At 34.1% G+C, this 23,166-nt stretch overlaps 2 protein-coding genes across 2 annotated transcripts; one reads left to right on the top strand and one right to left on the bottom strand.

The window, feature by feature from the left end:
• Positions 1-1,157: 1,157 nt before the first annotated feature.
• LOC129884919 (probable aspartic proteinase GIP2) lies at positions 1,158-2,941 on the top strand. Its single transcript, XM_055959185.1, has one exon. It carries the CDS (start codon positions 1,260-1,262, stop codon positions 2,616-2,618), a length of 1,359 nt encoding a protein of 452 aa, XP_055815160.1. The 5' UTR covers positions 1,158-1,259; the 3' UTR covers positions 2,619-2,941.
• An 18,113-nt stretch (positions 2,942-21,054) lies between these two features.
• Positions 21,055-22,669, bottom strand: LOC129884918 (probable aspartic proteinase GIP2). The gene has a single exon (XM_055959184.1). It carries the CDS (start codon positions 22,629-22,631, stop codon positions 21,318-21,320), a length of 1,314 nt encoding a protein of 437 aa, XP_055815159.1. The 5' UTR covers positions 22,632-22,669; the 3' UTR covers positions 21,055-21,317.
• Positions 22,670-23,166: the final 497 nt, after the last annotated feature.

The following is a 23,166-nucleotide window of genomic DNA, read 5'->3' as shown; positions in this document are numbered from 1 at the left end:
AAAGCCACAGGCTATAGCCTGTGGAGGGTTGCGTGTGCACTAGATCTCTTTATATATATATTCTCATTGCAATTCACTAAATCTCTTTATATATATATTTTGAATAAAATTTATTTTTGCTTGTGTCAATTTTACTCTTTTCCTTGTGTGAATATTAATTGTGCGTGTTTGTTACATTTTAATCTCTGTGATTGAAACATATTAGCAGTGGTATATTTTCAAAAAATTCATATGATGAGTTAAAGGAAATGAATTTGTTTAACTAATCTCACAAACCGAAAATCGAACCAAAATAAACTGAATCGAAATTATGAAAACAAAATCGAATCAAATTTATTTTAGTTTGATTTAGATTAACAATTTTACAAACTGAAAACACGGAAAACGAGTAATGCTGCACATAATCACTCTGTTTGTATATATCCTTATCTCTTTCCACTCTGGTTGAGCTTTAATTTCTGTTTGCATTAGGAATTACAAGTCATCATCAAGTCTGTAGTTGTCTAGCTCTACTTTAATCAATACCAACATGTACTTCGGATTTATGTGTGACTACAAGAGAATTATTTATGTATTATATTTCTGAAAAGTATGTGATAGATCAATTAAAAAAGTAAAGTAATTTATATCCTTCATCGTGCTCGTGAATATTCTGTTACGTTCACGACAGCTATCGCGATCCACATATCAAATGTGATGCACAAAGTCCGACCCGGCCCAATATTCCACTTCCTAAACGCAGTGGGTGTCTCAGAACTCGTTCTGAAATCCACCGAACACAAATCAATTCAAATTAGCTGTAAAGCATATATTGGACCTTTTGAAATTGTTGTTTAGAACATAAGTTACTCCAAAATTTAAGAAAAACTTGAAATTCCAACCAAATGACCAAAATTAATATTGAATAATGATTCTCTGTTCTTCTTATTATTCTAATTGACGTGTATATTCTAATTTATTAGAATGGGATATGCTTTCACCATTCCTTTTCTTTCTTCCTTGGGACAAAATGATCTGGCAGCCATATATAGTAATACATTTACTTACTCAATGTTCATCGTTCCTTGGATTCTCTACATGTCAACTTGTATACTTAAATAAAGGAGTAATAAAACGATTTCTTCTTTCCTCTGCCCCATTGCAAATAAAATAAAAGTAGAATTTCCAATGTGAAGCAGAATTTTAGTCGGCCCAAAACAGTTATGGAACGGCTCCAAAAATATTAAAATAAAATAAGCTTCACATCACTATATATCAAGATGCTACATCTTCAACTTCTTACTCACTCCATCCATAACGTAACAATGGTTTCCAAAATAAGTTGTCTATTCTTTTTTCTTTCTTTGCTCCTCTTGTTCTCCCTCTCCTTAGCGAAAACGCCTACCAGACCTCGAGCGTTTCTTCTTCCAGTAACCAAAGATGCATCCACTAATCAATTTGTCACAACCATTAACCAAAGAACACCCCTTGTCCCAGTCAAACTTACGATTGATCTTGGTCAACGATTTTTATGGGTCGATTGTGAAAAAGGTTACATTAGCAAATCTTATAAACCTGTCCCTTGTGGTTCTATCCCTTGTAAACGTTCTTTTTCCGGTGCATGTGTTGAATCATGTGTAGGTTCTCCTTCACCAGGGTGCAACAATAACACCTGTGGACAGACTATTTATAACCCCTTTATTCATACTAGCACTAGTGGTGAACTTGCTCAAGAAGTTGTCTCACTTCAATCAACCGATGGCTCAAATCCTGGTAAATACTTATCAGCAAATGGAGTAGTTTTTGGCTGTGGTGCTACTTTCCTTCTTGAGAAACTAGCAAAGGATGTTAAAGGGATTCTTGGACTTGGCAATGGTTATGTAGGATTTCCTACTCAATTGGCTAATGCTTTTCGTGTACCTCGAAAATTCGCTATATGCTTGACTTCATCCACAACCTCTCGTGGGGTTATTTTCTTTGGTGATAGTCCTTATGTTTTTCTTCCTGGAATGGATGTCTCAAAGAGACTTGTTTACACCCCACTTCTCAAAAACCCCGTTAGTACATCAGGGTCGTATTTTCAAGGGGAGCCCTCGATGGATTATTTTATTGGAGTGACTTCTATTAAAATAAATGGTATTGTCGTGCCAATAAATACCACATTGTTGGACATAACCAAAGATGGCAAAGGCGGAACAAAAATTAGTACGGTTGATCCTTACACGAAATTAGAGACTTCGATTTACAATGCTTTAACAAAGGCATTTGTTAAATCGCTTGCTAAGGTTCCAAGGGTGAAACCCGTGGCTCCTTTTAAAGTGTGCTATAATAGAACGAGCTTGGGAAGTACTCGTGTTGGCCCTGGTGTGCCACCTATCGAACTAGTGTTGGGAAACACTACATCTTGGACTATTTGGGGTGTGAATTCCATGGTGGCGGTGAATAATGACGTGCTCTGTCTTGGATTTGTGGATGGAGGAGTTGAATTTGAACCAACAACTTCTATAGTCATTGGAGCACATCAAATTGAAGACAACTTTTTGCAATTTGACATTGCTAACAAAAGGTTGGGTTTTACTTCTTCGCTCTTATTTGGTCAAACAACATGTGGCAACTTCAATTTTACAACCAAAGCTTGATAGTCTTTAATTTCTCAAAAAACAAGTGGTGCTTTTGGAATATCAGAACAGTTGTAATAGTACTTTCTTTTAATGGAGTTGGCCAATAATAAATGTACTATGTGTTTTCTTTTGGTTGTTCATTTTCTCAAGTCCATAATCCAGGCCTAGTCAATTATCAAACATATTCTATAGATGTGAGAAAGTCATCATTTTCCTTTTAAAAGAGCCAGCATAAATGGAGAGGGGTGTATGTGATATAATTAAGAGCTTAACAAATATGCACCCAATATGAGCTAGATGTCGGGGCTTATTTCCAAAACTAGCGGGTTTTGATTCACAAATGTAAACATTTTGTCCTGGTAATAAAATTGTTAGTTACAAAAAAAAATAGGCATAATATATAAATATGTTTTTTTGACTAGACATAAACATCTTACGTGGTATCCTAAAATTAGGTATTAGCCCTAACTCACACCCTAAAAGTTATCTCCAAGAGAGAAGGATTGCTCAAGCCTTATAAAGAGTTCATACATTACATGTGGACTTTTGTCATTCTTCACAACCTACCCCGTGATTAGTATCCGGTGAGTGAGAATTTCAATTCGGGGGGCCCAACATTGGGTGAGGCGAAACTTGCTCCGATACCATATTAAATTAAGTTTTAGGCCTAACTCACACACCAAAAGTTAGCTCCAAGGGGGAATTGCTCAAGACTTATAAAGAGTTCACTCATCTCATTAACCACTAATGTGAAACTTTTGTCACTCTTCAAACAATTTCATATGGACACAATTTTTTCATTTTTCTACATTTAAAATCTATTTTTAATTACTATTATTTAACTATTTGTGACAAAATTTTGCCCAAAAACTGTTTACGAAGTGTTTTTATTTCTTTCTGTAGATGAATGGGGAAGAAACCAAGGAGTCCCAAAAATATTGTAAAGGGTGTGCTAAATATGAAGGAAAATATTTTCCATGAAAAATGTTTTCTTAGAAAATAAGTTTGTTTCTAACATATTTTCTTATGTTTAGTTGGTGAGCGGAATTTTTTTTCTAGTGTATGATTGATGATTGAAAAAATATTTTTTAGAAAATATCTTTTATAAAATCCTACAGGAGACCCGACCCCAATTCGTCCCGACCCCAACTCCTACTCCGACTCTCGACACTAACATTCGATTCAGGATCCAATTTTTAAACTGAAATCCGACCCGAGCCCCGATTTGAGACCCGACCCTGATTCAATACTCGATCCCAACCTCGACATCCAACTCGACACCTAACCTCGATCCCGACACTTGACCTATGACCGACCCCGACCTCGACATTCGACTTGAGACAAGACCCTGACCCCGACCCCGACATTCGATTCGAGACCCAACCCCGACCCCGACCTCGACTCCAACCTTGACACCCAATTCGAGACCCGATCCCGACACCTGACACTCAAGGTCCGATCCCAATTCGAGACCCGACCCCGACTCTAACCCTAAACCCAATTCTGATACTCGAGACTTAAGTTAGGATGAAAAATTGAGGTGTGAGGTTTCAAAATAATTTTAATTTTTTTTCCTTTACTTTATTAAGAGAGGTCATTTTCTTGAATTTGAGGAAAATAAGGTGATTTAAAAAATATTTTCTAAAATATTTAAGTCAATCAAACATGAAAAAAATTAAAAAACATTTTTTGGAATACATTTTCGTTCCTACCAAACACACCCAAAGTCTCCCTAGTCCAAACGTCAAGCTATAAAGAGTATGATCGAGTTGACATATGAGACTCAAAATAAAAAATTTCTTCAATATAAATATCAAACATCCGAGGATATGAAAAGTTTTTTAAAAAATCTATAGTGTGTCATTAATTATATTCATTAATGCAGAATTGGTGGCATTATTTGTTAGATTGAGAATTCAGACTGCGTCATATTATTCTTCAATTTCTTAATCCAGATTTTTATATTGGTCTATATTCTATACTATATGATTTACATAAAATAATATCGTCTGTGAAGAAGCAACTCGGAAGGGGACAAGAAGTTCAGATAGGACATTTATACATAATTAGTTTACTCACGCCAACTTGCACTTTGGATATGCAACTTTTTTATTTTCATTTGTAAGTAATGTTTTAATATTCCTTATAACTCTTTTCTTTTCTTAATTACTTTTTATAAAATATAATATACTTTTTTGTAGCCTTTAATCATTTTAATCAATCAACTTTAAATGAGTCTAAAGATTTAGATGAATCTGTTGCTTTGATAACTATATTCTAGTCTATTCAGAATTATGTATTTTATGACACATTTCAAAAGAATGCTATATAAAATCTTTCGATATTTATCACCAAATAATTGAGACTTTTATCTTTTGTCAAAAGTTTCAAACTAATCTCTAAACTTTATAATCATTATAATCGGACAAAGGTTCAAATTATCCTTTAAATTATGCAAATTATTTTAGATTTAACCTTATATTAATAATTGGGTCAAATCTATCAATATCATTATAAAGATAGAGTAGATTTCCCTTGTTGACTGACGATCAATTATTAAGGCTTATTAACTTATATTTCAAAGGCAAATCTAAACCATTTCATATAGTTAGAGTGAAATATTGATCACTCCAAACTGCCATAACTCATAGGCGGAGCTAGAAGTTTTGAGCATCGGATTTGGTCGAACTTAATAATTTTTACTCATATAGTGTATTTGTATTAAGAAGTTTATATAGTATGTATAAATATTAAGTTTAGAACCCAAATATTAACACTTAAAAGTAGGACTGTACAGGGCAAAACGATAAACTGCACCAAACCGACAAACCGAACCAAATCGGAAAAAAAATCCGACTAGTGGTTTGGTTTAACTTGGTTTGGTGTTTGGAAAAAAAACCCGACCATTATAGGGTTGGTTTGGTTTTAACTAAAAAAAATCAAACCGAACCCAAACCGACCCGATTATGGATATACTATTAAATTATGTTATACATAAAAATATTTATTAAAATGTAATTTATAAATATTTTTTAAAATTTTTTCATAATTTTTGTTTTCTTTCTTACATTTATATTTGGACTTGAGAAGTCCATCTAATGTAATTGACACCAACAAGCAGCCTAATCACAAAGAAAGCAACAAGGAGATACACATTTGCTTGTTCCTGTACTCTTCTGCTTTTGTTTGTCCATTCAGGTATCCCAAATCCAAAAGAGGGATCTACAACAAGCATATTACCACTTCAGCTACAGAGGCAACAAGAAGGTGGTTACAGGACTGCAGCAATCTTCATTGCTTGCTTCCTCTGCTATTTGTATATGCAGGTCCACATACCCTAAACTCTCCAGCACTCTCCAACATTCTTCACTACCTGCAGCAACACCAAATTATTTGGAACCCCTTACAACAACAACTCCACCAACTTGCAGCACACAAGAAACATGGTTACAGCAGCTTCCAGATTTCTTTGGTTGTGTGGTTTGTTGTTTTAGTTTGTCTGTGCAGGTACTCCAAGAAGCTTAACCACCTCAAAACAAAGACCAACAAGCAGCCTAACTACAATGGCAGCAACAAGGAGCTGCACATAAACATGCACCAGCCTGTTCACTTCCCACAATTGATTCCCATTTTGTTAGTTGCTAATGCAGGTTCACAATTGCACATTTGCTACAACTTCAAAGTTGAGTATGCTTGGCTTCTCAGGGATCCTACAGCCATCATCACCCACCCTCTGTACCTCCTATATGAAGCACAGCAGCAGCAGTATGCAGCATATGCAGCACACAATAGCCATTGTTTGCTTGTGTGTCTTTCTGGTGTTGTTTGCCTGTGCAGGTACCAAAAGAGAGATCTACTACTGAATCTAACCTACAACAACAAACATGCTATCACTGCAGCTAGAGAGGCAGCAAGGAACTGGATACAGGACTGCAACAACCATGTTTGTTTGTTTCCTTGGCTACTTGTAGGTGCATATCCTCATAATTGTAAACAACTGGATACTAAAGCATGGCTTACTAGGGCCTCTGCAGCACATCAAGATCTGCAGCAACCATATATTTTGACCCCCATGCAGGTGGTCGAATGCAGCTATACTTGTTGTGATACTCAGGCTCTCAATTTTCTCCACAACAACTCCAAGGCTGTTGGATACTATAGCTCCATATATTTCCTCTCCTTTCAGCCCCCATAGCTGATAATCATGATACTGATGCAATGGCACATTTCACCTGGATTTACTTGGTACGACAAGACTAAAAAGAGCAAAGATGAAAAGAATTTTCCCATCCCATGCGAGATAGAAGTTCCGAATACTTGTTCTTATTCAATGTAGCTATGTCTGGTATGTAGCATAGTTGGAATAGGACTAGTGTAGGTTACTTTCCTTTTTCTCATGGAAGGGGAGAGTCTCCCTCATTTATGCTTTCATAGTTAAATTGTACCGGAAGGAGTCCTCTCACAGGTTTACTGCTTTCTAGTTATAGTTAGTCTCTTTTTTGTATCGGGGATGAGTTAGCCGACCTTAATAGGTTAGCCGACTTATGAACCACCATAGGATCGGAGGTAAGGTTTATGTCCCCCTCCTTGTATTTTTATTTTGATTATTTATGTTAAGGCTTGGGGGTGTTGCTTAACCCCTGACTGTGCACGAGAGGTGGGAGCCTCGTGTAGGGTCTGTTCCCATAACAAAAAAAAAAGTCCATCTAAATAATATACAAAAAAAACTTATCTTATAAAATTATATTATAAAGTTAAAATTTCAAACAATGTTTTGCCTCCATCTTATATGTTGATATTTTGTACTAGAACTTCTTTTAAAAAGCACTGCTCTGTGCTTTTTATTAGATATTATGAAAAAACTGAGAAACCCCAAAAAAACCCCAAAAAACCGAGAAAAATTGATATCGATAAACCCGACTTTTATTGATTTGGTTTGGTTTATAGATTTAATAAACCGACACAAATGATTTGGTTTGATTTGTAAAAAATATGAACCAACTCGATCCATGTACACCCCTACTTAAAAACGTCGTTATAAAATTCAAAATTTATAAAATTAAAAACCAAATTTCGCGTCTTCCCAAAATTAGAATTGTTATATTCAAGCCATGTTATCATAAACAAAGTGAAAATCATATGCTAACCAATCCCGCTGCACCAAGCCTTGTTAAGCTCATTTAAGCCATTTACGCACTATAAATGGGTAGTCAACAGAGATTAATTGGATTGGGGACACCCCAAACTTAATTCAATAAATAACCACTTAATTTCTTTTTGACTTAATTTTTAGGATTAGAGTTAAAAAAAAGTAAAAAAATGATGGGGTCATGAGCCTATTGATATTTTATAAACTTGGATTGTGAGGTCATGAACATATTCAATATTTTACATATTTGAATTGTGGGGTCAGGGGCTTCTTTAAACTTTTTAAAAATTTGGAGATAAAATACAAGTATATAAAAATATATTTTACCATTACTTAAAATATATTTCATTATAAAACTAATTTACAATCCCAATTTCCATATATTAATAATAAACCTTGGGATTCAAATAAACTTTTAGAAAATCTCTCTTTCTGATCAAACCGTTCTCAACTTCCCACTTTACTTCACTTTTCCTCTCCTCTTTTTCTCCAATGGCTTTTCATCTTTCAAACGATCCCCGCCTTATCGACCTCCGTAAACTCACCTTTCTCATACAACAAATATTTTGATTAAAAGGTTTTTGGAGTTCAAAGTTTCATCCTAAAGTTCATAGCTCTCACCGTTTTCCTCTCAGGTTAGTTTGATCGAGTTTAAATAGTTTCTTAGTTTCTTTTCATGTTTTTGAGTTCGCACTATTATGGTATTTTGATTGGGTAATACCCAAAAATTGTCTGAATATTTATGTTTATACCACTCGATTTTAATTTTTTTTACTGTATGAAAATCGATTTTAATGGTGTTTCTAGAGATTATTGTCATTGCATGATCGATTTTTGTTGAAAGTTGTACCTTTTTTGGATTTTTTATTGAAACATTATTGTGATTGTTTTATGTAATATCCCCTAAAAACGTTGTATATGATGTTTCAATTTTTGCCTAATCATGATACAGCCTCTGTATTTTGGTCATAACTTTTCATAGAAATATCCACATTGAGTGATTCAAATTTCTGGGTAACCACAAGATCATTACCTACAACTTTTATGAAGACCATATTTTAAGATTCGGAGGTTAAGTAGGTCAAATAAATTAATCTTTGTAAGGTAGGATGCTGTTACGGAAATGAGTGTTTATAGAAGAAAAATCATATCTCACTGTAGGTTTATCCAAATTGGTTGATTCTTGAACGATATGAAACTAGACTTCCATATCTACAATTCTTATGAAGACACCAAATCCTAATAAGGAATTTATCTTATTCAAACGCAGCTCCCAAAAAGAGTATTCTGTCAAAGATAACTCATTTCACCTACCATAGAAAGATCTAGATACATTTGACATCACTCATGACATAAATTGTCCTTCATTTAACATCATCCATGACATCAATATATTCCACTAAATTTTCAGATTTTTATTTATAATTATTTTATTTATTGTTAGGTCATCTTTCCCACCTATAAATACCCACCTTATTTCCTCATTTTATTCATCAAGCTTTCTCAAGCAAATCTTCTCTCTATACACATTCTCAAATATAGTTTTAGTTCTTAGTAGTGAAGAAATACTATTCCGGTGATTCATATATTCCGGGTAATACACAAAATGTTCCGGCAAGGAGAGAAGCTAGGACTCAAGAGTGTTCATTAAGTCTTCCGGTACCAACTAAAGCTTCGGTTTCCAGGTATGTAAGGTTTCAATGAGAGTACTCCTTCCACTCTCATGTCTAAATTATTTTGATTATATGATAAATTATATTTATTTTCTTTAAGCTTTACTCTAAGTCATGTGGGTGTTTATCCATGGGTTCTTCCACCCATGTAGTCCAAAAACTCTTTCAATTAAGTCTCTTAGTTTTAAGTAATATTTTCTTATGGTAATTCTTATTTTTACTTAATAGTATGAATCATGGTTAAACTAATGATTATTGGTCTATTTTGATGCAACATAATTTCATATGTATGAATTGATGGTTTGCAAATAATTCCTCTATTTATCTATTTAAAGGTTCTTGAAATTCATGGTGGGTTGTTTAAAGCATGATTTTTAATTAATGAATTTCAAAGTATTTATGTATATTTATTTACATACATATTTGCAAGTTGAAGTGATTTGAACCCACCTAGTTTACTATGTTTTTAATAAAGTTTGACTTGAAAACTTTGACTCCAAATAAATGTTTATGAAAGCAATATCTATGATAAAAAAGGGAGTCTTATGAAATGAAAGAATGATGAAATGATATATGGATTCTTTATGCAATAAGGACAATTCTTGCATATTTGAATTATCAAATGTTTTAATGAGCTATTCTACCGAATATGATGTTTGAATTCTCAAGTTATATGCTATAAATATTTTAAAGTATTAAACTATTCCGTGGGATTGACTTAGCACCGAATGAGGCATTGAGGTGGGATTCGGTAAGGGAATCCTAGTAGCAACCCCTTGTCTCATTAACTATGTGCCAACATAGGAGCCCTTGTAGGCTTAGGCTAATGGATCCATAAATAGCCCTTAAAGTTAAAGTTAAAGAAATGAATGAAGTTGACGGAGTTCTACCTGGCAAGTAGTCTCCCCGGCCAACGTAGGGGGTTATGTTGGATTCCATGTAATAGCTCGCATGGTCTTAAATGTCGGTTATGGTTAGCTTCCCACAAAATGAATGTTTTAAAGGATATCCATATGATTTATTATGCATGTATTACATTATGTTCCATATTACATAAATGTTATAATATTTTCTCAATGTTCATGCATCCTTACATACTTAGTACATTCAAAGTACTAACGCATACTCTTTTGCCTACATGATATCACCATGTAGGGATCGGTGCTCCTCCTCGTTCTCCTCCACGTGGCTAGTTGATATTCCATTGAAGACTACTTTTGGTGAGTTCCCATGTTCCGGGAACAATACTCCTTTGTCTTTCTAGCTTATGATATGTTAAGATATTTTATTATGGCATTTCTTCTATTATGATTGAGGGTGAGCTAGGAACTTGTCTTAGCCCTATTAAATCTAATAGTTAGAGGTATTGTTGGACATATGTAAGTTGAAGATTTATTATTATTATGATTTCCGCTTGTCTATTTATCATCATTACCTATGAAAGGCTAAAAGAATGCTAAGAGGCTTGTTTGAGGTACTTTCGGGTTCCTCATTCGCCATGTCACGTCTAGGCCCTAGGCTTGGGTCGTGACATTTTAATAGACCAGTGATCGATAGTCTTACACTGGTTGGTTGTGCTCTGTTTGATTTTGTTTTTCTGTTTTGTTGCGTGCTTGTAGATAGTATAGAATGGCTAAAACTAGGGGCAGCAACATCAAACGATCTACTCCTAAGAAAGGAAAGGCTTAACAAGTTTCAAAAACTTCGAAAAAAAAGATTGTAGTGAAAGAAGAACCCGAGACAAAATCTGAAACAATGGCTGACATTGACAATTATCAGGATAGTAGTGTTCAAGCTAGTGATGATGTTGAGTCTAGTGAACCGGAAAACAACAATATAGATGAGTAGAGTAGTAGAGATACTCTATCCCCTATCCTTGCCAGTTTATGCAAAAGATATCTCTGATAAGTCATACGGCCTAGCGACATGGATGGATGAGATAGGATCGTTTCCAGCAAAGATTTTTGTAAAAGCAAGAATGGTTGTTTATCATGATTTTAGAAAAAATTTAGTTGATAAAAAACTTTATCATGACTTTAAGGGTACTTGTTTTGATTACTTAAGGCAATATCCTGACTATTCCAAGGTCAAAGGACAAATGATCCATTATATGTTGTTGGACGTGTCAAAAATGAAAATAAATTGCATGAAATTTTATTTTGTGTGAATGATAAGCTTGCATATTTTGGCTTAAGAGAATTTGCATTGATTACAAGGCTGAATTGCTCAATATACCCTCTGAATAAAAAATGAACAAAGTCTTTGAAAAAATGAAAGAATTTTTATTGCAAGTTGATGAAGAACAAAAACATCACTAATATAAATTTTTTTAGTTTCATCAAGGGTACAAGATTAAATAATGAGCGGAAGTTGAAGTGCTCTTTAGTTTGGTTTGTCCATGCAATATTACTTGCCCATGATGCATCGAAAATTGTGGATTCAAACCAAATTAAAATGACTGATGATTTAGAGTTTTTCATGAATTATCCACGGGGGAAAGAGTGCTTTGATTTAACGTTGACCTGTTTGAAAAAGAGAATTAATTTGAAAAAGCAGCAGGAAGTGTATGATGAAAAGAAGAATGCATCATATGCTCAGTATGGCTTTCACTGGGCATTTCTGCTAATTATTATAAACCATGTAGTTATTTTTTGATAGACAATTATTTATTTGTTTAGTACTTTATAGACTGACTTTATTTATTTATTCTTATACTAATTACAGGTTTGTATATATGAGGCTTTTCCTCATCTTGAAAAGTATGTTGGGAAGAACTTGAATTCTCCTCTGCTTATTCCTCATCTACTTAGATGGCACATCACAAAAAACAATAATATAATGAAAGGTGGTCCATTTAACTACAAAGGAAAAAGTACTAAGGTATGAGTTTATATGTCATTATCTATATTTTTGTAACTAGTGAATGTTGTGTTATATTTATATATTTTTTTTTTTAGATTGGTCACCCATTCCTTACCCCTACTGTTCGTGAGATGAATCAGAAATACATGACAACAATTAAGTAATATACGAACGAAAATAAGAAAATGGTCCTAGATGCCTTGAAGTCTAATTTAAATGGCGTGACCGTCCTCACAAACGTAGTAGTGGAGGGTTAATATTTGGGTGATCACACTTCTATTCAAGTTTGTGACAATTCTGTTTCAAGTGGCGGATAGAAAAATATTTCAAGTACTTCTAATGATGCAAATATGTGTGAGCGCATAAGATCCCTCGAGCAATCAATGGTGGAAACTGTTTCTTATGTACGAAATGAGAAATTGAGAAGAATTGAAAAGAACAAGAAGACGCAAGGTAAATTACTTTATAAATTATTGTTAAATAGTTTATTTGTATGAATGCTTGGCCACTGACCATGCAGAGATTGATGAAAAGCTTATAGAAATTGATGAAGAGTTTGAAGAAGCAGTTAATGAATACCTTGTAGCAGTCGATGAATTGAAAGGAGAGAGGAAAGAAGAAGAAAAGGCGAAGGAGAAGGCAGTTGATGAAGTCGAAGAACAGAAGAAACAAGAACAAAAGAGGTGGAAAATGCAATTGATGAGTTTATTGAAGATGAGAAAGTAGAAGAAAAAGAGAAGGACAGTGAGGTTGATGAAGAAAAAACAGAAGGAGAAGGCAGCAGTTGATGAAGTAGTAAAAGAAAAGAATGAAGAAGAAAAAGAACAAGAAGATGAGAAGACGGAAGAAAACGAAAATGTTAAAGAACAAAAGAAATTAGAAGAAGAAAAAGCCTTAGTCACTGATGTGACAAAAGAGGAGAAAAAAATAAAGAAGACAATGATTCAGTTTCAGTGGACGTGATGGGTATTATTATGGAACTCAATGGTACGGATGTTGGTGAGGAGAAAGATGAGAAAGACAGTTAGTTAATATTGTCAGTATTTTCAGATATTTTAAAATATTTTGTTGTTTTGCTATTTTGCTATTTTGGTGGGTTTTGTCTAGACAGTTGGGGCTTTATTTTGCTGGGAGAGATATTCGGTTAAAACAATTATTTTTTGATGGATGGTGGTTGTTGGGATGTCATGGTTATTTTTTTATTTTTTGGATGATAAATATATTAACAAGTGTTAATATGAATTTTTTTATGGTATGTGGGTTCTCATGTTTCTCTGCATTTTTTTTATCATCTTCTTAACTATTTATAGAGTTATATCATTGACAATTATTGATGTTAAAATTGTATGTTTAATATTATAGACTACGTGAATAGAAATCGTTCTTTTTAATATACTGATATCATTGTTGTTTATAAATACTATAGACCATAAATAAAAGATATAATAGTGTAATAGTTTAAGATAAGTATTTTTATTTATTCAATACTACTGCAACCCTATTATACCTTTCCACAAAGCAAACACAAACAACAAATAATACAATATAATGTTTAGGCTTTTCTTTTTTTTTTCTTCAGCCAAAATCAATCTTTGTTTTACTTGATCTCTTTCTATTTTGATGTGTTTTAACAATCCTTTCAAGTGATTTCTTTGCTGTTTGGCTTCTTTGAATGAAGTAATTACTAGATTTCTATTTTCTTCGGAGTCTCAAAACCTTTGTAATATTTAAAATTTGACAATGCCTTCAAAACTCGATGTCTCGGGTCTTGGACTCAACTTTGATGGGCTGCTCGTTGATTAATCATTTTCAAGCCACTTAAAAAAGAGCATAGGTCAATTGCACAATTAAAAAATTATTGATCCGAATTCGTATCGTTGCATGATGTCCTCAATATAGTTGGAAAACCACAATGACAAATGTAAGATTTTTTTGCGTTGGATGTTTGAGATTCTTGAGATATTGTGAAAAAAGAAATCCACTGAGTTGTTTAAAATAGAATAAGATGGAAGAGTTAATGAGGCAAAAAATAGATGAGGGATTGCCTTCCTTTTATACAACAAAAATATTACCGTTAAGAAATGATAAATTATACTTTGTTACAGTTGGAGAACTTAGTTTTTGAATATTGTCACTAGTGATCATAATATATAAACCGATCGTATAGTCGATATATTTTCATGTTGGTGGTTTATGTTAGACCAACGAGATATACACTCCATAATTAGTCAGGTATATGTGGGTTGATAGAATAATTTTAAAATGATCGATACTACACCTACTGAAATATGATGCTTATATATAGACTATAACTAGTACAATTTAAAAAGGAGAATAATTAATTAATAATAAATTATATATATTATTGAAATTTATCAAATTAAATAAGGTTAAACAAGTAATTCGATCATATACGAGTTCACATAAGTTGGGAGTTGTGATCAACGATGTACGAAGAAGAGTTGTGGTTATACAATCAACATTCTCAGAGTAATGTTTGAGAAAGCACAAGTATGTTATGTGGTTGTCATTTGTTCAACCAAAAGTATTCATCATGTAAGTGGTGATAACCGATGTACGAGGAAGAGTTCTTTTAAAAGTGACAAGAGTTGTGGTTGAACAAGTGACAACCTCACAACATATTTGTGCTTTCTCAAACATTGCTCTGATGATGTTGATTGTATAACCACAACTCTTCTTCGTACATCGTTGATCACCACTCCCAACTTACGTGAACCCTTATATGATCAAATTACTTGCTTAAACTCATTTAATTTGATAATTTCAACAATATTATTTATTATTAATTAATTATTATTCTTTTTAAATTGTACTAGTTATAGTCTATATATAAGCATCATATTCTAGTAGGTAGAGTATCGATCATTTTTAAATCATTCTATCAACCCGCATATATTTAATTAATGATGGAGTGTATATCTCATTGGTCCAACATAGTCCACCAACATGAAAATGTATCGACTATACGAACGATCTATATATTATGATCACCAGTTGACAATATTCAAAAACTAAGTTCTCCAATGGTAACAAAGTATAATTTACCACTTTTTCAATTGTAACATATATTTTTTTGACAATTCAAAAATGGGTATATCCAAGTAATACTTGTAAGTTATGTTTGAATTATTATTTTGAGTTAATAGGATGATTAAACATAAAAAAAAATATCAATAGGATGACTATATATACTAGATAAGCATGCTTTTGATAGTAAAAATTAGAATACACAATATATGCCATCTTTTGAATGATCGATAATTGATAGTGATTAGAGTCGATAACAACTGGCAGTAAATTAACCAAAATGCAGTAGCTTGATTACAAAAACAAAATGAAATATCCAATAGTCTGATTATAAAAGCAAAGTGAGTCAAGCCTATCTAAGGTTTGTTGTTAGTTATACATGTGATTCTCGGGTCTCTTGTACATTGAACATATGTTCCTCCTCTTGCTCTTGAAGTTCTCACCGACGCCCTTGACACGTTTTCTTTTCTTTCTTCCAAGCTTGGTATCGATAAGTGGTGGAAGAATCTTCACGTTTAGTAATTTCTGTGGCACACACCATTCCGACTCGAGAGGGACAATGTAATGACCTTGAGGGTGATTTTCGTAAATTTGTACAAAACACGCATGAACAGTGACACGCGTGAACAGTAACACGCGTGAACAGTAACTTTTTGGGCAGAAAATGCCCCTTTCTTCTCATTTCAATATTTTTCAACATTTGTTTGAGTTCTTGAACTCCTTGAGGTGATTTGAGAAGAGATTTTCGAGGCAAAGTGTTGGGTAAGTGATTTTTGACCTAAAACCTTCCTTTTTCATTAAGTTTTTGACGATTTTAACTCTTAAATTTTAGTTTTAAACCCCAAAAATCCTTGTTTCTTCCCTAATCCGAATTTAAGGAAAATTGTGATTTCCAACTCGTTTTGAGCTCTATTTTTATGGGTTTTTCAACCATGAGTTCCTTATTACCAATAGAATGGGATTGTTCAATAAATTTACTGATTTGACCCTTTTCGAAAATAGTTAATTTTTGGACCATTTTACCCCCGGTTTCGAAACCTATCAATATGGGTGTCATTGGACTTCTTGTGACGTGTATGTTTCATTGTTGATAGTGGGTTGTCATTCCGAGCGCTGAATTCGAGAGTTGCTTGTCCGGTGGAGGTATTCGAGTGCGGTTTCGGCAATTGAGGTAGGTTTGGCTATCTTTCTTTGAGATTGAGGTGGGGTAATTAGTCATTCATATGTTATAGACTTTGGGATGGGGTTGTAGTATGAGTTGAGAATGTTATATATATTGTGATGCCCGTGTGGGTGCTCATTTATTAATGTGTTGCCGTGTGGGGGTTTATTCGTATTACATAGCCCGTATGGGGCCTTATTTGTTATCTTATTTGCTTTGAGAGCATGTGAATTGTGATTTGCCTAAGAGAGAGGCTTGAGTATAGTATTTGACTTGTGATGTCGCCTAAGAGATTGAGTTGGGAGTTTTAAGCATACTTGAGTATTGAAATATTGTTGAGAAAGGGGTGAATATTTAAATGAAAGTGTGTTCTTCCCGTTACTATTTATTGAGGGTGAATATCATGTGTAGGTTAAGTTTTGAGAACTTTGAACCTTATACCACATGCGAGTTGATTATTACTTCCATGCATATGTGTTTTGATGCATTCATCCTCATTCATCATATCATGAAACATGGGAAGTTGAGAAATATGGAAATTCTTTTTGAGAAAGAAAATGAAACACCTTTAAACCTTTGTATCTTGAGTCCCTGACCGAGGCAGTTTTCCGGCAGGGTAGTGGATGCATTGTGATCCCAACCTTTGTATCTTGAGTCCCTGACCGAGGTAGTTTTCCGGTAGGGTAGTGGATGCATTGTGATCCTAACCTTTGTATCTTGAGTCCCTGACCGAGGCAGTTTTCCGGCAGGGTAGTGGATGCATTGTGATCCCTTGACCACGAGGAGGTGGCAAGGATAATGAGATATTGTGATTGAGGTATATGGTCTGCGAGACCCCCATGGGTCCTGCTTGGTAGCACAGCTGTGCGACAGTCTTGATTCCACCGTACCACCACATCATTGCATCATCATATTGCATTGCATTGCATTGACATTTGTGCTTCTTGAATTATTTGATTAATTGTGATTATGAGTTGTTATTATACTTTATTCGTGCCACTATATATATAAACTGGCGGCACCGATGCCGAAGTGAGACTTTTCTATATGCAGGTGGAAGCGTTCCTTAGTTTATTTCATAGGTTTGATTAATTCCTTATACTCAGTCAGCTAAAACCTACTAAGTACATGTGAATTGTACTCACCCCTACTTCTGTGTCCCTTTTTGATGCAGATACTAGTCGGGGTACCCCATGTGGCAGTTAATATTCTAGCGGATTGTGTAATTCTCAGATTAGTGGTGAGGTCCCAGAATTCGGATCGTCACTAGTCTATCTTTATTTTTCAGTCTTTTGTATCATTCAGAGACTTATGTTGTATCTTCAGATTCGAACCTTGTATTAGATGCTCTTTATACTTATGACACCAGGTTTTGGGATAATTTCTTCATTGTTTTTTTTCTTCTTTTTATTTAAATCGTGGCATCACTTTCCCCTTTGGGAGTCTTGTATGAGTTTTATTTTTAGGGTTACACATCAGATTGGGTTTTGAGATATGTGCCATCATGACCTCAGTTTTTGGGTCGTGACAGACAACATTAATAGATTCTTAATATGCAAGGATGTATGCTTCAGCTTTATACAAAGGCGAAGAGTATCTTGACCAAGTCATATTTTCTGTAAGAACATGTTTTTTTTCAGTAGGTTCACTTTGGCAGTAGAACCTGCGTCGAACACGGTGAATTGATTATTGTCCTTGGTTACGTTCTCTATATACAAGGAGTCGTCCTCGATCATTTTTTCTCTTGCAATCTTTTTGGCACCTCGAGATAATTGTTTTTGAATTCTACAAAATGATTGTTAAATTCATTTATAGAATATGTCTTGGCAGCGGTGTAGTATAGATAGAGGGAATCTACACAATGCTGATTTACGTGGAGATTTTCACCAAGATGCCTCATACAATATTTGTGATGAGTATGATTGTAAACCTTCGCAATGTCGTTGGTGATGCTCTTATGTCTATTAGAGATAAAAATATGGTTCATTGACCACAATTTCCTTCAGCTTCTCAAAGAAGAACGTTCAGGATACATCGTTTTCTTTGTCCACAACATAAAATGCAATTGAATAAACATGGTTCTCCGTATCTTGTGCAACGACTCTCAACAATACGCCCTCGTATTTATCATGTAAATGAGTGCCATAGACCATAATTATCTTTCTTATGTGTGTGAACCCTCTAATGCAAGCACCGAAGGCTAAGAAGTAGAACCTATGATTATCCCCGTTTATCATGATAGAATAGATAAAATCAATATTAAGAGTGTCGAACATGTAGGAAAAAGCTGGTAAACACGAATACCCATGTTCTGCTGTACCTTAGACCATTTCCTTCAATTTATACCTCTCTTCCAGCAATTTCAGTCGCTTGGACTGCTGCGAAAAGAATTAAAAATAACCTTCTGAAATCTCTTTGATATTTGGACCCTTTCCATCATGATACAGATTCACACAAAGCAATGCAATGACTATGATCCAAATTTTTCTATGTCTTTTGTTGGCATGCTCAACACCGTAGCTGTGATCGCTAATGTATTTGTAGATACAAAATCTGTCTGAGCACTCATACTTCTTCACCCGCAATATCCATGTACAAATTTGAGAAACACATTTCACCTTTAAGTATATAGTACAACTCTTCACCGTAGCAAAATCAAAAGACTTCCTTTCTGCTGCTTCAAATAATAAAAATTTCAGCTTACTCTTGCTACTGGATGTTTGATTTATATGGAAATTAGTTTCATCCAAAAAGGAATGGTTGGATTGTGATCCCAATGCCTGTTCTCTGTCCAAATCTTTAAAATTTTTAAAATATTCTGCATCTATTTGCTTTTATCCCATATTCATTGGATGATCATATATATTCGTTGAATCATCACATAAGTTCTCATTTGAATAATCACCCAAGCTCTCCTTCGGATGATCACCCAAGTCTCATCTTCAATCAAATTATTGTCATCTTCGTTAAGTGAATTCAATGGTTCAATCGGAGGCCTTGAAATGACATTTATCTTCAGTATTGGCCTAGAGTCATCAACAACAATTTCCAGCATATACAAGCCTACATGTCTATCATTCTTTATGAATGTGTGATGTACTTTTCCCCTCCCATTCATTTGATACCTAATCACCAAGTCGCTTGGCTTAGAAGCTAACTCACCGACCTCAATTTTTCTTGCAACCAAATCATTGTATGAATTATTGTGACACAAAGCAATGGGCACTGTAGTCTTACTAAAAGATTTTCAACACTAGTTTTTTGGAGTCTCCTCCCATACTTCCGTATAATCACCACCAACAATAACAAATTCAGCTACTGCCATTATAGACTACACTGATCGATAGTAGAGTTAGATATCAGTATTTAACGGTTGATGACTGATAGAAATCCATGCAGAAATGCCAATGAACAAGATCAGCTTAAATTGAGCTCCTGTAATGGAAAAAACGTACTTATAATGCTTCTAAACTACTGAAATTTATCTCCTAGCCAATTATGGAGAGATTTTGGAGAGTGATTTGGAGGGCTTATCAAGCTTTTAAAAATGGCAGATTTTTTTTTAAAGATTCTTCAACAAAATGGGATGAAAATGGAAGGAATGAGTAAGGTGATGACGATTTCACCTGTTATGAAGAAAATGTGGTTGGAAATAGCGCCTGAATCAGCAAATACACCTACAAACAGGAGCTTCTTTTTTGGTTTCTTCTTGAAAAAGTTTTTTACTTTTTGAAATTATTTGTTTAATAAATAAGAATTCCCATTTTGTTGGATGAATGAGGAGGGGTGGGGGGGACCAAAGTAGATTTTCAAGACTTGAGTGCTAGTCTTGCACATTGTTAGAATCAAATTGATGATGTTATAAATAGTGTCTATACACCAAATTTTTCAAGACTGTGTCTTAATATTCAACTAAGTCTATAGAGTGACTATTTTGCCAACTCTCCCTAGTCAACATGCTCTCACTAGCAAAAGTCTAGTCTGACGTTTAATAGTTGTTATGTATTGTTTCATAATGTATTGTTTTGTATTATATTGTATTATTTTAATAAATACAACATTTGAAAATAATGGCGGATCCATGGTTATTAGTAAGGGGGTTGGAAAAAAATTGTTGTGCTTGAGATCATTTTGAAGGTGGAACTTAAGGTATATTTTAAACCCTCTAAACAAGTGAACCACTAAACCAACCTCTAGTCATGTGCTTAGAGGATTCAAAAACTATATATCTACATAAAAAATATAAAATTGGATCGAGTGAACACCCTTCCGTCCCCCTAGATCCGACCCAATTTTGATAGATTGTATCTTTATCCGTCGTTAAATAATGTTACACATCAACAATCTGAATAAAGATAAACCTACAAGAAAAGTAGGTTACAACATCGATCTATTATAAAAGTAGAGTAAATGATAAAATAAAATTAAAAAATAATAATTAAAGACAAAGTGAGAAGTAAAAATTAAGGTAAAGATAGGATCACACCAAATCGATTACTATACAAAATGAGACTTTTCGGCGTTGTCTAACAATGAATTTAATGATACAACATAATAAAATTTAAGTACAATCTAAACAAACAATATATTTAAACTAACAAAAAAAATGAGTAACAATTACAATCCAAACAAGTTGTAGATATACACAATTAATTATTGAGACTTAATTGACACCTGCGACTAAATTCAACAACGAAACGAAGTATACATTTATTCTTGATCAACTCCATCCTTTGGAAAATAAAAGAAAACTTTAATTATTTGAATAAAAAATTACAAAAGCACAAGCCTTCTCTTCTTCTTCTTCTTTTTTTTTTTTACCATCAAGCTTTGGAGGTAAAGTTGAAGTTGGCACATGTTGTTTGACCAAATAAGAGTGAAGAAGTAAAACCCAACCTTTTGTTAGCTATGTCAAATTGCAAAAGATTGTCTTCAATTTGATGTGCTCCAATGACTATAGAAGTTGTTGGTTCAAATTCAACTCCTCCATCCACAAATCCAAGACAGAGCACGTCATTATTCACCGCCACCATGGAATTCGCACCCCAAATAGTCCAAGATGTAGTGTATCCCAACACTAGTTCAATGGGTGGCACACCAGGGCCAACACGAGTACTTCCCAAGCTCGTTCTATTATAGCACACTTCAAAAGGAGCCACGGATTTCACCCTTGGAACCTTAGCAAGCGATTTAACAAATGCCTTTGTTAAAGCATTATAAATCGAAGTCTCTAATTTTGTGTAAGGATCAACCGTACTAATTTTTGTTCCGCCTTTGCCATCTTTGGTTATGTCCAAAAATGTGGTATTTATTGGCACGACAATACCATTTATTTTAATAGAAGTCACTCCAATAAAATAATCCGTCGAGGGCTCCCCTTGAAAATACGACCCTGATGTACTAACGGGGTTTTTGAGAAGTGGGGTGTAAACAAGTCTCTTTGAGACATCCATTCCAGGAAGAAAAACATAAGGACTATCACCAAAGAAAATAACCCCACGAGAGGTTGTGGATGAAGTCAAGCATATAGCGAATTTTCGAGGTACACGAAAAGCATTAGCCAATTGAGTAGGAAATCCAACAAAACCATTCCCAAGTCCAAGAATGCCTTTAACACTCTTTGCTAGTCCTTCAAGAAAAGAATTAGGAACACAATCAAAAACTACACCATTTGTTGATAAAAATTTACCAGGATTCGAGCCATCGGTCGATTGAAGTGAAATGACATCTTGTGCAAGTTCACCACCAGTGCTAGTACTTATAAAGGGATTATAAGGAATATGTGAACACGTGTTATTGTTGCACCCTGGTGAAGGAGGACCTACACATGATTCAACACATGCACCGGAAAAAGAACGTTTACAAGGGATAGAACCACAAGGGACAGGTTTATAAGATTTACTAACGTAACCTTTTTCACAATCAATCCATAAAAATCGTTGACCAAGATCGATCGTAAGTTTGACTGGGACAAGGGGTGTTCTTTGGTTAATGGTTGTGACAAATTGTTTAGCAGATGCATCTTTGGTTATTGGAAGAAGAAAAGCTCGAGGTCTCGGAGGAGTTTTGGCTAAGGAGAGAGAGGACAAGAGGACCAAAGAAAGAAAAAAGAATAGACAACTTATTTTGGAAACCATTGTTACGTTTTAGTGATTAGTGTGTAGAATTTGGAGATGTAGCATCTTAGATTTATAGTCATGATGTAAAGCTTATTTAATTTGATTCTTGATGATTTATGACATGACGTTATTTTATTAGCCAAGGGGCAAGACAAAAGCCGAAAGAAATCACAAATCTTTTTATAATATATTGTTCATTTGTTTAAATATACAAGTTGCGGTGTAAGAATTCAAGGATGTATGAACATTGACTATAATTAATAGATATTGCCTGCCAGTTCATGGTTTCGTCCAAATGAAGAAAGAAGAAGCATTATCCTATTATTATTACGTCAAAAACCATTGGTGCAAAACCGCAATTGATGAAGTTGTGTATTCATATTAAATTAGTAGTACACAATAGCTTTTCAAATTTCTCCTTTAGTTATTTAATTATCAGATTATTCGAATAATACAAGATGCATTAGTATAATGAACTTGAAGGTCATTTTAAAAATCCTCAAAAAATTATTGCTTTATCCTTTTCGATAGTTGCCCCGAGTGTTGTTTGATC

This window comes from Solanum dulcamara, chromosome 4 (assembly GCF_947179165.1).
Source record: "Solanum dulcamara chromosome 4, daSolDulc1.2, whole genome shotgun sequence".
Lineage (NCBI taxonomy): Eukaryota > Viridiplantae > Streptophyta > Magnoliopsida > Solanales > Solanaceae > Solanum > Solanum dulcamara.
Note: the sequence above shows the minus strand (reverse complement) of the source record. Positions and strands in the feature narration are given on the sequence as shown.